Source organism: Nelumbo lutea, chromosome 1 (genome assembly GCF_056320005.1).
Source record: "Nelumbo lutea isolate HS-2025 chromosome 1, American lotus-T2T, whole genome shotgun sequence".
Lineage (NCBI taxonomy): Eukaryota > Viridiplantae > Streptophyta > Magnoliopsida > Proteales > Nelumbonaceae > Nelumbo > Nelumbo lutea.
The window spans coordinates 29,930,019-29,947,819 of record NC_142684.1 but is presented as its reverse complement, the minus strand read 5'-3'; the positions used below and the strand labels follow the sequence as shown (position 1 = coordinate 29,947,819).

At 44.7% G+C, this 17,801-nt stretch overlaps 1 protein-coding gene across 1 annotated transcript in view; it reads left to right on the top strand.

The window, feature by feature from the left end:
* LOC148874128 (Acyl transferase/acyl hydrolase/lysophospholipase superfamily protein) overlaps positions 1-2,136 on the top strand; it is a 32,928-nt gene extending 30,792 nt beyond the window's left edge. Inside the window, exons 6-7 of the mRNA XM_088966172.1 lie at positions 1,251-1,346; positions 1,434-2,136. Of these exons, the coding sequence (XP_088822298.1) occupies positions 1,251-1,346; positions 1,434-1,571 (234 nt within the window). The 3' untranslated portion in view covers positions 1,572-2,136. The remainder of the gene's footprint in view (positions 1-1,250; positions 1,347-1,433) is intronic.
* The last annotated feature ends 15,665 nt before the right edge of the window (positions 2,137-17,801 follow it).

The following is a 17,801-nucleotide window of genomic DNA, read 5'->3' as shown; positions in this document are numbered from 1 at the left end:
CACACGACTAGATCACACTCGTCACACTGATTTCAGCACTTGTTGCTGAAAAGTGTACTCTTTACACCACAAACCCTACTCCTACGGCTACCTGAAATCTCACCACTATATGATCACAACTCTTCATTCGAAATACACAAAAACAGCATAAACCCTAGCACACTACTGTCTGAAACCCCAGCATATGATCTGAAACATACTTCCTATTTGATCCACAACAGAAATCATGCACAGAAATCTCTTACCTTATCACTGAAGGAACATCCACACGAGTAGAAAATCAGTCCACACAAGACAGCCACTGCACCACACAGATCGGCCCTCTTCTCTTCATCGATTAGGGGAGGGCGATCTTAAAAACCACAGCAACCGACCACACAAGACACGACTAGAAGCATAGAAACCTCCAAGGGGAGAGGGCGATCACTCCTTTTCAGCCCTTTCCCTTATCTCCAGTTGAATGCAGGAAAATCAAGAGAAACCCTAGATAGGGTGCGCAGAGAATAGAAATCTAGGCAGACAGAAATCTAGGCAGATTCGAGTGGCTCTGATACCATGTTATGATTCGGCCTGCCTTGGAGTTCTGTTTGTCTGAGATCAATCACGTAGAGAGAGGTAGAAAGGTGGAAGAAAGAGAGAGAGAGAAAAGAAGAAAATCTGGTTCGAACCGGAAGTCAAAGAACATAACTCCCATTCGGCCAGACATGTTCTTTTATTATTAAAATTAATGGAAAAGACATATGTGCCCTTATTTAAGTAAGGAGCACTGGTTCTAACACAATATTACAGATCAGCAACCTTAATCTAAGTATAAAGACAGAAATACCCCTACGCTAACAGTTCTGATACGTGCCTTAGGAGAACTCACCCCTAAAAGCTAACTGTTAGAGGGAAGGAACCCAAGCACATATATACCACACAACAGTATCCCATACTACCGATGTGGGATATCTCACATTAGCATCCCATACTACCAATGTGGGACAAATGGATCGTAACAGGTTCTGAATCCAATGCATTCTTGATGGACTGTTCTTGATGAAGTACATAGAACTTGGATGGGAACTGAAGATAGACTGTTGGAGAAAAACATGATGGTTTATGAAAAGGATGAGACTATTTTTAAATATTAGTGAAGTTTCTTCTTTGACAGTGCTAAAATGAAAAATATTTTAAAGTTTGATGTGTAGTTTTTGCACTTAAAATTTATCCAGTTGTGGCAGGTTTTTCATGGTTATTTTGATTTGCAGGTTCGTGTTTGTGCTTTCCCAGCTGATAGATTGGGATTGAAAAGAATTGGGATTAGTCCAGATTGCAACCCAGAGAATAGGGCTAGCCCCAGAGAGGTGATTCCTTAATAATTCAAACCATTGTTTACATTCTCATATTTTAGAAAGAAGCACCAAAAGCATTACTTATTTTATACTTTTCAGCTTTTTAAGTGGGCATTGGAGCCAGCAGAAGATTATGTTCTTGACAGGCTATTTGAGCTTGGATATCTGGATGCGGCTGTATGGGCAGAGCAGAATCCAGTGGATAAAATAGTGGAACATGAAAACAACCCCAACTAAATCTTGGATTCTTCTGTACCTCAGCATTCCTGGTCAATGAGGACCTGGAAGAAGATAGGATCTGATCTCTGGGTGACTAATGCAATTCCTGGATCCTGGTATTTCACATTGAAGTAGAGGGAGTACAGGGAGAATTCTGATCCATATTGCAAGATTATGCCAATGGCGTCTACTGACCTTTGGAGCCTGTTCTTGGATTGGCTTTTAGATCTTCAGCAGAAAAAGAGTCAACCCTGGAAATACATCATGGAGCTATAGATGGTTGGCCATATTAAGCAGTAAAAGAAAGAAGAGAAATGAAATAGGACTGAGAAAATGAGATTATAAAATTAAATTTTGTAAAAAAAAAAACTTCAACATTCATTTTTCTTTCTTTCTTTCTTTCTTTCTTTTTTCTTCTTCTTGGCTTGATGCCGGTCAATGTAGATGGATGGGGAGGGGATGCAATCAAGGGCTAAGATAGTATTGTGCCTGGGTTGGAAATTGCAACTATGGCTTAATGTATTTATCCCAAGTAGGACATCTTTTATAATACAGGGGGAAAAAAGACAACATTTATACTTAATTTGCACAATATTTGTTCTCTCCAACCTTCTCATATATTGACTTTTATCCCGATAGTCATAATGTTTCACATTTCGTGTTAAATTGGGTTAATAAATTTTGAAAATAATTTATATTAAATATGACATCCATTGAATGGATTTTAATTTATAGATTTCCCCAGCTGCAAACCAGATGGAAATATAGACTTGTGGACAGTTCATCTCTCTCCAAGCTGTTAACCGCAGAAGTAGAACCATTAAGCTGTGAAGGAAGTAGAACTACTGTACCCCCCATTTAAGGTGTGGGTTTACCATTTGGTCAAATAAAAATGGTCAGCTTAGGGTGGGTTATGGATATCCATTTGGGTCAACTACATAAAAGAAGTTATGTTCTCTCTCTCTCTCTCTGTGAAAGAGGTCCTCTGTTAGAACTTTTCTAGCATAAATTTCTCTTCTCTCTTCAATAAACTTCTATTCCTATATTGTTCAATTCCTAACTATTTGTAATTTAGCCTCTGGGTATGTTTGGATTTTGGACAAAGAAAATTTTCCAAAATGGCTATTGTTTAATTCTTTTCGTTCGTACTATTTTTCTTAATAGAGAGTGAATCTGTTTCTGTTATTGATCAAAAGAATTAAAATTTGGATTTTGTGTGTTCAAACATAATATAAAGATTATCTACAGCACCTATTAGGAAAAGTAACCTGTTACAATTCGAAGAGGCTAGATCTAGGGCTGGGTAGAAGTAATAAGAAAGGATTCAAGTGCCAGATAAATAAGGCACTCAACACTTCAACAGAACGAAATGGCAAAACATGACTTGTGTAACGGGGCCCTTCCGACGAGGCTTAGATGAAGATGATGATTGAATGGATATTGAATCCCTTGTTGAGATGTGGGAATTTATTTACACTGAAAAACTACATTACCATTCCAAACTACTTAGCTATGGTAAGACTGATCTCATTGGTTAAACGACTCAAAGTTGAATAATGCTTTAATTAAATCACTGTTTTCAAAATCGGATCGGACCGGATGGTCGGACCGGAAAAACTGGGAACCAGTCACCTGACCGGTTCAGTTTTCCTCCAAAACCGCTTTTTCTCTCAAAACCGTTGATTTTGGTCAGCAAACCGTTGAATCGGCCGATTAACTGTTCGAACGGTTTTGAACATTTTCTAATTTTATTTATTTATTTGTCAGAATGGGCAGGCCATTCGGGTCAAACGATCAGACAGTTCGAACCGGTAACTGAACCCCTGACAGGTTCGTTTTTAAAAACCATGTACCAAATATCCTAAACTAAAAAGAGAAAATATAATAACAGTTGAGAGTGAAATTAAGGCTGCTTTTGGGAGTACTTTTTGGCCTACATGGGCTTCTGAAAAACAAACTTTTTAAAATGGGTTCTTTTTTGAAAAATGTCTTTAATGTTTGGTTAATAACTAGCGTCCTTTCTTATTCAAAATAGCTTCTTGCAAATGTGAAATGCTAAATTGTAGTTTTTTTTTCTATTTTTTTCAGATGGATTTTTTAACGACTCACCAAATGATTTTTTATGGACTTCTGGTTTGGAGAAGTCCTTACAAACGCGGACCGAAAGAACTTGGTCTGGAGGTAGAGTTTCAGTCTCAAGGAGCTTTTATTTAGAAGTTGTATTTTATTGCCCTTGCGCTACACATACTATATTGTAGTTAGACTTAGAGTTGGTCACAGCTAGGAGTTTTTAATCAAAAATTAGGTATCTGATCTCTAAGGGGAGCTATTGCTTGGAAGGTAGGAGTCATTTTAAGAGATTGGTTTTGAGATATTTAGAGGAATTAAGAAGTAATTGGCTTTGGAGTAGTCAATTACTACCTTTTGGTGACTACTACTTGTAACTCAATCTTGGCTGTCACGCATGGTTGACTATTGGCTACTCAACAATTGGTTGAAACTGGTGACAATAGGCTCAGCTATCACATGTAGTCAATTACTAGTCTTATTGCTTTATGGGGAGTTGATTATTGGATATGTCTTAACCTTAGAATATTTGGTAAGCATGTTTGGAAAGCAATTCCTGGGGTCTAGAAGTCAACTCTTTAGCCATTTAAACTTAGTATTTTCACAATTTAGTGTATTATTGAGTTTAGGAAGAGCCTAAGAACCTTTTCTAATCTAACCATTGGTCTTTAAGGTTGTGGTTAATTGAGATAGGTCTAATTATATCCCATTTAATGCATTCTTTACATCATATTACATCAAGTCCGAAAAGATAAGAAAACTGTATGACTCTACAGATTGATGTCTTTTTTCTTTTTCTTCTTGTCATGAAAGAACACACTATTTGGAGAGAGTTCAGCCCATAATACAACAATCCACTTTTATCTCTAATCATCGGTACTCTTTGAATGAGTTTGTTATCTACATTTTAATTCATTTAATGAAATAATTTGATATAGTTGCACATTTGTTTCTCAATCCATTACTATTCTCAATGAGTTTGTTATCATCAAAACACATAGGGCTAATACCAATTAAGATAGATTTACATGTCCAGTATTTGTCTTATTGGTTTTAAGTCATTCGGGGACTTGCTCAGCTCCTTTTTTCAACTTGTTGATCTTTTCAATCTTCTATCTAAAAATCAACATATCATCAACAAAGAGTAGAAGAATGATAAAATCACCACTAGCAAACCTTTTTGATGTAAACATAATCTTTAGATGTTTTCATTTATCCATTTTCCACCATAAAGGATTCAATCTTCCTATACCACTATTAGGTGCATGCTTTAGGCCATATAAACTCTTCTTCAACTTATAGACCAAGTGCTCATTTCCTTTTACTTGAAAACTTTTTGCCTACTCCATATAGATTTCTTCTTCCAAATCACCACAGAGAATCTTTACATCGAGTTGCTCAATTTCCATATTCATACTTGCAACAAGATGAACACAACTCAGATAGACATCTTCAACACTAAAAAAAAAGCCAACTTCAAGTCACCTTTTTAAAAAGTACTTATTACCTTCTTTTTTACCAAACACCAATAAGTACTTAAAAACCACTTAATGTGTGGTCGCATGTCTTAAAAGAAATACTTATTAAAAGAAGTACTTCTTTTAAGTGTTCTCAAACTGGGCCTAAGTAGAGGGGGAGGTTGGTCAAGGGATAGTAGACGTTCAAATGATTAACACATTAATCTATTTAAGTAAAATAAATTTAAGTTAAACTGAAGTAATTGACTTAGTTTGGGAATGACAATGCATTAAGTTTGGGCCGGGGGTCATACTCCCCATCCTCAACCATGATTTCTAAGGAACTTACTGTCCCTAACCCTAATTCCCATTGGAGAGAAAATTGAACACCATCCCCGATCCCAATGAGTACGGTTTTCAATCAGGGACCCAAATCCCCAAATTCTTGTCATCAGGAAGAAAACAATTCATTACTTCAAATTTGTTTATCACGTAACTAAAATCTATTTGAGCTAAAATGAGTATTGATGGATGGTGATTTGGCCTGACCTCATCATGAGGGGACACGTGGACATGACTCAACATAAGCGACAACTCAGCATGACCAGTTCGCCAAGATCCAGCATGGCAGCTCGCTACGAGATGACACTCCGATTACCCCAAGCTAAGGTTCTTCCTAGGTCGGGAATATCTCGAGCTGAAGGCACTTTGGCTTGAGATCGGGAGCCTCCTAAGTTAGAATAAATTTACTCCTACCCAAACCTAAGTAGGCCACCTCGGGTAGAAGCACATCGATACGGCACTTGTAGCTTGACACAGGGTAGCTCGGTACAAGGCAGCTCGCAGAAGAGTAGTCCGGCGTATCACGGGAAGATATCCTGTCTGACAATCGTACCTGCCAAACCTGGAGACCTACACCCACGTCTCTCACCAGGCGGCATCGTGCCTACCAGCCCTGAGAGGTGTCCCTTGTCTGGTAGGGCCGTACTCTGCAGCGGTTACCTGTGCCCACCATCTTATCCCTGGAAAGTAACAATTGCGACAGAGAATCAGAGGCAGTTATGCCAGATCTGTCAGGACATTGCTATATAAGAGTTCCGACCCCCAAATAACAAAGGTATTGTAACTTGCATGATCTGCACTCTATCTCTCTCATTTTTGCTCTCTCTCTTCCTGCTACTAACTTAAGCATCAGAGTGTTCCCGCCGAGCAAGTCCTCCCGGGACCCTTCACCTTCTTCTCCTTCTCAGGTATCTCGTCCATCGCCAGCTAGGAGCGTAGCCCCTTCCAGCTAGGAGTGACCAGGTCGCACATCATCAATTGGCGCCATTTGTGGGAAACGCTTCAAAAATCCTTCTTCCACCAAACTTTGCAACTTCAGTTTCCATGGCTTCCTCTAGCAATGCTGGACGTAGTGTAGAAATGAATACCACTGGGGAACAACTTCAGGTCCCAACAGTATGTATTGGACAGTTCACGGTCCGCCTCTTTGCGGACGGAGTTCCTACTTTGAACGTACCTTAGGTAATGGCACTTGTGAACGCTCCACTCCCTTCAACAGTAGGAGCAACTTTCGTCGAACCCTCCATTGTACCTCCGATGACCGGCCAAAACCAGCTTGAAGACCTAGTGCACTGCATGCGAGCTATGCAGGCCCAAATGCAAAAATTTCAACAGCTTTAGTTGCATCAGCAACAAGTGTTACATGAAGTCTATTAGCACCAGTACCAGCAGTAGTTTCCACCACTGCCCCAGAACCAGCAACAAGTTCCTCCTTGATACCCTACTACGCAGCAAGCCAAGCCCCGTCGTCGTAGCGAGCAACCTCCTTGCCGGGGAGAGACCTCCCTGACTCAGAACCCTCTTGGGAGTCAGGTCTCATCCCGCGGGAAGGAAAGACAAGTCACTCCCCCCACCTCGTAGCATGTAGTCAGGTCGGGGGACTCTTAGCCAACCAGGCTTGCATCACCTCGGCCTTCGCAGTTCAAGATCCCGCTCGTTGAGAACTAGTTTGAGGTCCTGGCTGCAGATTACAAACAGGGCCCTTTGGTCCATAGCCATCGGCAACACTCCGAGCCCCTCCCCGGCCTTACTGTGCCCGACAACACAGAGGCCAACAATACTAATGTAGAGTCAACAAAGAAGCAACGAAGACATCGCCAAGCGTACCGAGCTATAGCCCAGCGCCTGCCTGAACTCCCCAAAGAAGAGGCGAGCTTGGGAACAGTGAAGACCACACCGCTCCTCTCTGTGCCATCTCCTCTATCTCCCGAGCTCCTGGCCGTCCCAATGCCCAAAGACTTCAAGGTACCTCCCCTAGACGAATACGATGGATCATTCGACCCGAATGATCATGTAGATGCTTTTCAATCATAGATGCACTTAGCCGGGGCAAGTGAGACCTACATGTGTGTAGCCTTCTCCACCACATTCAAGGGAGTAGCTTGCACGTGGTACAGGAACCTCGCGCCCAGGTCAATCAAAAGTTGGGTGCAGTTCGTGTAGGTTTTCACCTCCCACTTTGTCTCTAGCAAAAGATGCCCGAGGACCCAAGAAAGCCTCATCGGCATAGTCCAGAGGGAAGGGAAGTCCATCCACAGCTACATCAAGAGATTCAACGATGCATGTTTGTAGATACCTGACTTGGACCCTGCGGTGAGGCTCACAGCAGCCAAGAGAGGCATAACGCACAAGGGGTTCAAGTGGCACGTGGTTGTCAACAGACCTAAGGATGTGACTGAATTCCTCAAGCTCGTAGACCAGTCCATCAGAACGGATGAGGAGATGAACCAGAAGGGCGAGAACCCGCCCAAGAAGAGGAAAAGAGAAGGTGAGTCCTCGACCCACGGGGACAGCAAGAAGAAAAAAAAAACTAGCTTGGGGAGGAAGGCCAGATCAGTCTTTCCGAGCTCCTCCAGCCGAAAGGTCGAACTACATGCCACTGAACGCGAAGCAAGCTGAGATCCTCATGGCGATCAAGGACGCACCGTACGTAAAGTGGCCACCCCGGTTGAGAGGAGACCTAAATGTTAGAAATAAAAATTTGTATTGTCACTTTCATAAAGATCATGGTCATAGTACCGAAAGTTGTAGAAACTTCTGCGATGAGATAGAAGAACTCATCTGTCACGGGTATTTAAGAAATTTTGTACAAAATGATAATAAAACAAGTCGGCAGGGCGAACAAGGCAGAGACGCTCCTGAGTCCAGCAGCAAACAAGGTGAGCAGCCGCAGAGGCCGCCCCCCGAAGAGAGGCCAGTTCGGGGACAATCCACATGATCACTGACGGGTCGATCGTCGCGGGCTGCACCTCAGCTGGTGCTAGGACCTCGGCCCGTGAGGTCGAAAGAGAAGGGAAGAATCCCCCAAAGCGACCGAGGACGGAGGAGCCAATTTTCTTCACTGAAAACGACACACACGGAGTCCACTACCCTCATGATGATGCGCTCGTCGTGAAGATAAGAATCATTGATTTCAAGGCAAAGCGTGTCCTCGTTGACTCCGGCAGCTCAGCAGACATCCTCTTCAAAGCAACAGTTGACAAGCTTCAACTTCAAGAAAGCGACCTCAAGCCCGCGAGCACTCCCTTGGTGGGCTTCAGCGGAGAGGAAGTCAGGCCCTTGGGGAGGATTTTCGTACCTGTGGAGGTCAGCACCTGGCCCAGCATAGTGAGGTCGGCCCATCACCCATGCTCTATGTGCGGTGGTCTCCACCTATTATTTGGCCATTAAGTTCCCCACGGACTTCAGAGTTGGGGTAGCACGAGGCGATCAACTCGAGTCTCACAAGTGCTATGTTGCCGCCCTCAAAGGAAAAGCCAAGGTAGCAGATGACCTCAAGCTGGAGCGGCCTGTGGAGCACTATGAAGAGCGAGTTGTACCCATAGAAGAGACGGTTTCCGTGCCTACTTCAACAGAGGACCCAACTCGGACCCTCCAGATCGGCGCTTCGGATGAGGAGCCTTTGCGATCTCAGCTGGTAAGTTTCTTATTTCAAAATTTAGATATTTTTTCATGGTCCACAGCTTAAATGCCCGACATAGACCCTAAAATCATCACTCACAAATTAAACATTGATCCTGTAGTTAGGCCCGTTAGACAGAAGAAATGCAACCTAGCCCCGGAGCATTGGAGAGCAATTGACGAGGAGGTTGGGAAGCTCCTCACAGCCAATTTTATCAGGGAAGTCCATTACCCGAGCTAGGTAGCCAACCCCGTTCTGGTAAAAAAGGCTAATAGTAAATGGCGCATGTGTGTCGATTATACCAACCTGAACTGAGCTTGCCCGAAGGACTGCTTCCCACTCCCCAAGATCAACCATTTGGTGGACGCGACCTCAGGGCATGAGTTGCTGAGCTTCTTGGATGCCTATTCGGGCTACAACCAGATCAGAATGGACCCTGCTGATGAAGAAAAAATGGCCTTCATAACTGAGCTCGGCCTGCACTGCTACAAGGTGATGCCCTTCGAACTGAAAAATGCTGGGGCAACATTTCAGAGACTTGTAAACCGACTGTTTGAGCTGTTGATCGGCAAAAGAGTAGAGTGTTATGTAGATGACATGGTCGTCAAAACCCAATTTTCAAATGATTTAATAAAAGATTTGCATTATGTTTTTGAAATTTTGCGCAAATTTAATATGAAATTAAACCCGAACAAGTGCATTTTCGGTATCACCTCAGGTAAATTCTTAGGTTACATCATTAATAGGCGTGGCATTGAGGCCAACCCTAACAAAATTAAGGCCATCTTAGATATGTGACCACCCCGAAAATTGAAGGAGGTTCAGAGGTTGAACGGCCGCATAGCCGCTCTGAGCCGCTTCATGTCCAAATCGGTAGATCGTTGCCTGCCTTTCTTTAAGGCAATTAAGAGAAGCAAAGACTTCGAATGGACCGAAGAGTGGTAGCTTGCTTTCGACGAGCTCAAAAGGTACCTTGCTAGCATCCCGGTGTTAACCCGACTCGAGGAGGGAGATATTTTGGAACTGTACCTCTTCGCGAGTGACGAGGTAATCAGCTCGGTACTAACAAAAGTAGTAGATCAGGTCCAACAACCCATCTACTATGTTAGAAAAGTGTTGCAGGGAGCAGAGACGAGGTATCCTGAGATCGAAAAGTTGGCATACACGCTAGTTGTTGCAGCTCAGAAACTGTGTTCGTACTTCCAAGCTCATACGATCATCATCCTCACCAATAAGCCTTTGAGGCAAGTCTTGCTCAAGCCCGAGATCTCTGGTAGGTTGACAAAGTGGGCCATCGAACTCAACGAGTATGACATCCAGTATAAGCCGCGAACTACTATCAAGGCCCAAGCCTTAGCCGACTTCGTCGTAGAATACACCTTCAGCACCGAGGTCCCTGAGTTTGTCGAGCCTGAGCATAGTGAGGCTCCAACTACCGCGGCCTCTCTCGTGATTAGACAGAACCCGACATGGGATGAGGAGCCTTGGATTCTCCATGTGGATGGTTCATCAAATCAGTAGGGCAACGGAGCCGGAATTCTTTTGTATGGGCCAAGCGGTGTGAAATTGGAGTATGCGCTACGCTTCGAGTTCGCTACATCCAACAATGAAGCGGAGTACGAAGTATTGATAGTTAGGTTGGCCCTAGCAAATGAAGTAAAAGCCAAACACATCGTTATTTGCAGCGACTCCCAGCTCGAGCCGAGCTGGATTGATTCGCTCGTGAGCTATCTGCTACACTGGACCCTCCTTGCAGATTGTAATGCTGCTAGAAGGGTAGAACGCTAGGCAGCCAAATATGTCATAATAGACAAACGGCTGTACCGAAGGTCATACACGCTCCCTTATCTGTGCTGCTTGCGACCTTCCAAAGCCGAGCTCGTACTCTGCGACACTCATGAGGGTTTGTGCGACAGACACTTGGGGGGCAGGGCCCTCGCTCAGAAAGCACTACGACATGGATATTATTGGCCAACGTTGAAGGCAGATACGATCAAGTTCGTTAGAAAGTGTGACAAATGTCAGAAGCACGCCAACATCCACCACTAGCCCGCTACCGACCTAAAGTACCTCACCAGCCCATGACCCTTTGCACAATGGGGGATCGATATACTCGGACCATTTCCACCAGCACAGGACAGAGGAGGTTCTTAGTGGTAGCAGTTGATTATTTCACCAAGTGGGTGGAGGTTGAATCTCTCGCAATGATCACAGCGCAGAATGTGCAAAACTTCTTCGGCAGATAAGGTAAAGTGCACGAACACTTAGCGAAAAGTGGACTTTCATTACAAAGATATTTCATTACAAGGAGTTTGCTACAAAGGAAAGGAAGAAAAAACTGAGCTCGCTGGCTCAGAGTACAAGGACCATTCAAACTACTTGGCGGACTTCTCGCTCGGAGCCTCCGCAGAAGTGTCAGCCTAATCGGTGGCAGTGGCCTCTTCAACGTCATCACCCTCCTCCTCAAAGTCTAGGTCTTCGGCGGCTTCGCGGGCAATCTCTCCTGTGGTTTGTGAGGTGGTGATGGCGCTTACGTCGAGCTGTGGGAACTCGCGCTTTATCAGCCACCGACTGAGATTGAAGCCTTTGCGGTAGGCCTCCACCATCACCCCGTCGAACTCCTCCGACTTGACGTAGTCTTGGACAACCTTGACCTTGGTTTCCTCCATAGCACCAAGAAGGATATCGGTTCGTTCCTTGACATCGGCTTCGAGGTTCTCTACTTGGCACTTCAGAGTCCCCTTATCCGACTCAAGGTTCTTCACCTTGTGCAGCAACTCCTTCTCGCGCTGCCACTCCTCCTTCTCTGACATCAATGACGTAACTAGCTCTTTCTGAGCTAGTACATCGCCCTTCAACCGATGGATTTGGCCGTGAGCTAGTTTCAGATCGGAGTGAGCTGCGCAGGCTGAATCTTCGGCAACCAGAGCTTGCTTCAAGTGCCTCTCAGATTAGAGAGTCAGGGCGTGCACGGAAGAGTTCACCTGCCAAGAGAATGCCAGTTAGCACCAGTAAGGAAACAATTGCAGAAGTTTGAAGTATAACAGGACTTACCACCATAGAGTGGGTAACTACCCGAGCTCCAAGCTAAGAAGGCGATAGCTCGGCCCATTCGGAGACCTCCTCGGCATACACAACCCCTTTGCTCTTCCAAAGGTTGTGCTACAGGTTCAAGCTGCTCCGAGTTGTTCCTTTGCTTCTTGAGGTAGTGACGGGCACGGGAGCGGGCTCTGCAGTGGTCTCGGGAGTGGGCTCCGTAGTTGTCTCGGGAACGGGCTCCACAATTGTCTTAGGCTCCCGAGGTGGGAGGTTCTTTGACCCATCCAATTCAATCACCGGAGGAGCTACAACAGGCAGCTCGGGCTTGGGAGTGGGAGCCCATGGAGATTCAATGCGAGCTCTCTTTGCAGCTCGCTTCTTTCTCCCCTTCATTTTTCCAAAGAGTTTCTCTACACTAAGTCGCTCCATAGGACCTGCAATAGAGTTCGACGTCAGTAATGCTACCAAGAAGTAGAAACTGGCTACCGAAGAAAAATACTAACTCTAAACAAGGCGACCTACTGGGACTCAGACTGGCCGCAATGAGCTTGTTCTCGGTGATGAAGTCCTTGTAGTCGAAGCCGAATTCCGCCCAAGACTGGAGCGTCTCCCTTGTATCCCAGTCTAGCGTAATGCCGAAGTCCTGAATGGCCACCCTCCAGTGAGTAGGGAAGGGCCATCCCATAGGGTTCTGAACTACAAAATAATCTCATTTTCTGGCCGGGATTTTATTGGGGAGGTTGTGTAGCAGCTTGTAGCCCGGGCGAGGGGATAGGTAGTAAGTCCGCATGTGCTTGGGGAGAACGCCAGAAGCATTATTCTTTATGGAAAGTATGGAGGCAAAAATGTCAAGGTCGAGAGGTAGGGCATAGTCGAAGCAAAGGGAGATGGTACTGACCACGTTCCGAATGGAGTTCGGGTGGAGCTGGTCTATAGTAACGTCAAAGTGATTTAACACTTCAATAATTAGAGGGTGCAGTGGAAGGCGGAGTCCGACCACGAGCTGTTCCCCAAAAATCATGATCTCGCCGTGATCGTGTTCCCAAGGGAAGTCACTCGCAGGAAGGTGGTAGGTATACTCCCTAAGAAGGTTATATCGAGCTATTAGGCTCCTAAGCCTGTCTACCGTCATGGTAGAAGGACCAAACTTGTCTGGTATCCAACCTCGATTAGAGGTGGATGCTGGGTTACCCGAGGTCTCCTGCACCTCATAGACTGACTGTGCCTAGGAGGCACCTACTTGAGCAGGGGCGCCCACCTCGGGCTCATCTAAGAGACTATCTGCTTGAGTCGGGGCACCCACCTTGGGCTCATTTAAGAGACTATCTGCTTGACCGAACTAGGAAGAATGGCAAACTGGAAAACCTGAGCTGAAGAGCTTAGCCGCGACCTCAAGACGAGCGCTAGTGAACTTATGGCGGAGAAAATGACTAGGGTCCCCCCTATTTATAGCCGCTATGTCCGAGATTCAATGGTTGAGATCAAGATGATCTAACGGCTCTCAAGAAAACCGGCTACGCAACCCCCGAGGTGAAATTGGTTTAGCGCATTTTTTTACGTCCACGGAGTCTATAGATCGTATGAAGTCCACGCGTGAACTGCATGTGACCCGAGTTATCTTTGATTGAGCCGAGCAACGAACTGGTCCGACCGACAAAATATCTGACTAGACGGCCTAGACTTCAAGCCAAATCCATTCGTCACGTCGTGAACTCCCCACACTAGATCAGGACCCTTGGCTCAGGGAGAGGGGGCAATTGATAGAGGGTGATTTGGCCTGACCTCATCATGAGGGGACACGTGGACGTGACTCAACATAAGCGACAACTTAGCACGACCAATCCGCCAAGATCTAGCGTGGCAGCTCGCTACGAGATGACACTCCAATTACCCCGAGCTAAGGTTCTTCCTAGGTCGGGAAGTGCCTTCAGCTCGGGAGCCTCCTAAGTTAGAATAAATTTACTCCTGCCCAAACCTAAGTAGGCCACCTCAGGTAGAAGCACCTCGATACGGCACTTGCAGCTCAGAACAGGGTAGCTCGATACAAGGCAGCTCGCGGAAGAGCAGTTCGGCATATCATGGGAAGATCTCTTGTCTGACAATCGTACCTGCCAAACCTGGAGACCTGCATCCACGTCTTTTGCCAAGCAGCGTTGTGCCTGCTAGCCCTGAGTGGTGTCCCTTGCCTGGCAGGGCCGTACTCTGCAACGATTACCTGCGCCCACCAGCTCAGCCTTGGCAAATAACGGCTGCGGTAGAGAATCAGAGGCAGTTATGCCAGATCTCAGGACACCACAATATAAGAGCTTCGACCCCCAAATAGCAAAGGTATTGCAACTTGTGTTATTTGCACTCTAGCTGTCTCATTTTTGCTCTCTCTTCCTGCTACTAATTTAAGCATCAAAGTGTTCCCGCCGGGCAAGTGTCCCCCCGGGATCCTTCACCTTCTTCTCCTTCTCAGGCAGCTCATTCGTCGCCAGCTAGGAGTGCAGCCTCTTCCAGCTAGGAGTGACTAGGTCGCACATCATCAAGTATAAATCTATTTAAAAACATATAAACAAATAATGTTTTAAAATATTAAATATATTATATATTTTTAAATTTTATAATATAAAAATGATATTTTAAAAAATATTTAAAATATTATAGTTAAAGTCGGGGGCTTCACTCCCCATCCCCATCCTCACCCCTGATTGAGTATTTGAATTTATCCTTCTCCTCGTCCATGTCAAAGTAACCAACCCATATGGGTTGGGGAGGGAGGATAGGTACCAAGTGGGGACGGGGGAATTGCCATCCTTCATCCTTGCCTATTAGCATAAATGTTAATATTTATTTTCTCTATTCTCTTCCATTGTTTTTTTTTTATTATTATGTTATTTTATAATTAACAAAATTATTTTTAGTGACATTTTCCCTTATTGGCTCTTTTTGCATGTTTTCAGAATTGCATAATTGCATAACTGGGTCGAATTCATCAAACTAGATCAGTATAATTCATATGAATTGGTAATTCAAGCTAGGCCTGTTATCGGATCAGACTCGGATCAGATTCATCTAAATCCGTGTTCGATTCAACATGTTGTTGGCTGCACCGATTCCGATATGAAATCTTATCGGATTATGTGTAGGGAATTCAAGTTTGAATCCGATTGATTATCTCGCATTTTGGATTTTAATCCAATTTCAATGTAAGTTATCTATTTCAGCAGTTTAATGGTCACAATTGCTGAATGTAATATTATTAAAACAAAATTTATAATTGATGATGTGCAATCCGGTCGATCCTATCTACCAGTTACCTCGTCTCTGACAGAATTGAAGGTGCCTGAAACAAGGAAGAAACTGAAGACTTTCGGGGAGGAATCCGGTTGGAACACTCCGAAGCTCAAGTTAGTGCTCTTGAGAAGGCAAGGGGAAATAAAGGACTTCAAGACCAGAAAGCACAAAAATCACACATATCCCCTTCTTTGGGGGAAGGGGGCCTTTTATAATCACTCTGGTACACTTACTCCCATACCTCTGCCAAATCGAGTATCATCACCTCCGCCAGATCGGGTGTCATAACCTCCACTGTCTTCCTTGTCAGGGCCGTCTCTGCCACGTCTGAGATGGTAGTGGCAGGTGGCCGTTGGAGGGCGACTGTTATGTGTCGGACCCCTAATCAGTCAGGTGCGCCGCCTCTATGTACGGGCTTCCTTGGCTTCAGGTACGGTTGTTTAGTCAAGCGACCCGGAGCCGAAGTACCGGAGTGGTGTGCGAGGTGAAGTCTTGAGTTTGGATAGAAGTGTGGCCCGTACTGCCCCGAGGTGGGTCAGCTAAGGTTTTTGCCCTTTGCGCTCCTTGTAAGGCTCAGGGCTTCTAAGTGGGAGATCGGGCTCCTCCTTGGGGAGCTCGGGTCGTGGGTTCCTTTTTTGGGGGAGCTCGGGGCTCCTTTTCTCGGAGCTCGGGTCGTGGGTACGCTGCCGTGCCGAACTGGCACTCCTGCCAGGTCACTCTCAGTTGCTTCCACGTGTCACGTGGCCAAGGGGTCGGGCCAAATCTCCCTTTATCAATAATCATTAATTTTTACTCAAGATTTTGAACAATTTCATAATCTATAAAATTTTTATTTTTATTTCAAAATTTTTGAAATAATATATAATTTATTCAAAACAAATGAAAACCTATGATCAAGAAGAAATCAGTAGATGGAAGCTCTATGATCAAGAAAAAAACCTAAGCGAGAAAGGAATGATGACAATAAATTGGTTGTTGAGAGAGTGAGAATTAAAAGAGGAGAAAACGGTTGCAACTTATATCGACCGTTGAAGTGTCCAGTGTGGGTTTAGAATTTAGGACCGGCTGACTGGGGGTTTGAGGAAAAGATCTCTCAATAAATTTTATCTATTCTATTAATGTATAAAAGTATATAATATAAAATCTATAAAACTTATTTATAAATATGATAAATCTCTTAAATTATCTATTCTATTAATGACACGCGGTACCTCTACTTAAGGAACCGCCGCTCTCTTTCACATCGCCACTTTTCTCTGGAACGGCAGAGGTCGGCACCTCTCTCGTTCTCTTTGAAACTGCTACAACCACTACTTTCCCTTATGCTCTTCTTAGGAATCGCCGCTCTCCTTTTCTTTTCAAGGCATGCATACTAAGATCATCACCGTGATGGTGGCGAGGTGAATTAATATAGTAAAGTTATACGTTCGATCTGTTGTCCGCCTGGGTTAATTTATATAGCATAGAATTAGGTTCTGGATTATGCATCTTGGGATCCATACTCGTGCAGTTTGCTTCGTTGATGAGGTGCCGAGGTCATCTTCAGCTCGGCATTTTGGCCTTTATAGTGCCAAGGTCTTATTAGTTCGGCATCCTGGCTCTTAGATTCTGGTAGTGGCTCATGGCCTGTTTAATTTGATAATTTATAGGTAATATCGTCTTAAGTTGATGATGTTTTATGCTCGGGGTATCTGTTTATCTTAGGGTCTCGAGCTCGTATGCTCTCCCGAGTGCTCTCTTTATTCGGTAGGGTCCTTCCCAGTTCAGTCCGAATTTGCCAATGTCAGACTTAAATACCATGACCTTGTGAATAAGCAGGTGAAAATTTCATCTCTTAACTCTCGCGTTGTAGTTCCAAACTATCCTTTGTTAGTACGCTACGGTCCTGATGTATGTGAGTAGGTCCCTCATCTCGTCAAATAGTCAATATTGATAAGTTGTATGCTTCGATCTCGGCTAAGGGAATTTCTCCCATGGCCCTTCTCGAAACCGCTGCAACCACCGCTCTTCTGTGGCGCTCTGTGGCGCTCTTGTCAGGATGGCCTCGTAACTGATGGCAGGGCAGATGTGGACTGGCGAAGCCTCCGCTGCTGCAACTTGTAGACAGAGCGAATCGATCCGGCAGCTCTCAACAGTGGCAATGGCGGAGGAAAAACGAAAAAGAGGAGGAACCGGGAAGAAGAGAAGGAGGTCGCTGAGTTCGAATCCACCGCTGCAACCAGGAAGGCTTCAGCCTCAAACGCCGCTGAGTTCGAATCACCGGAGAGTTGGAAAATTTGAATCGATTAAGCCTCAAGTTCTGTAACTCAAGTGGGATCTCACCCGATAAATAACGGAAAAGAAGAGAAAGAGAAGGAAGAGAGAGAGAGAGGAGGGAGGGAGGGAGGGAGGGAGCTTCAGATTCTGACCATATCTACATACTCCGATACATTCCAAATCAAT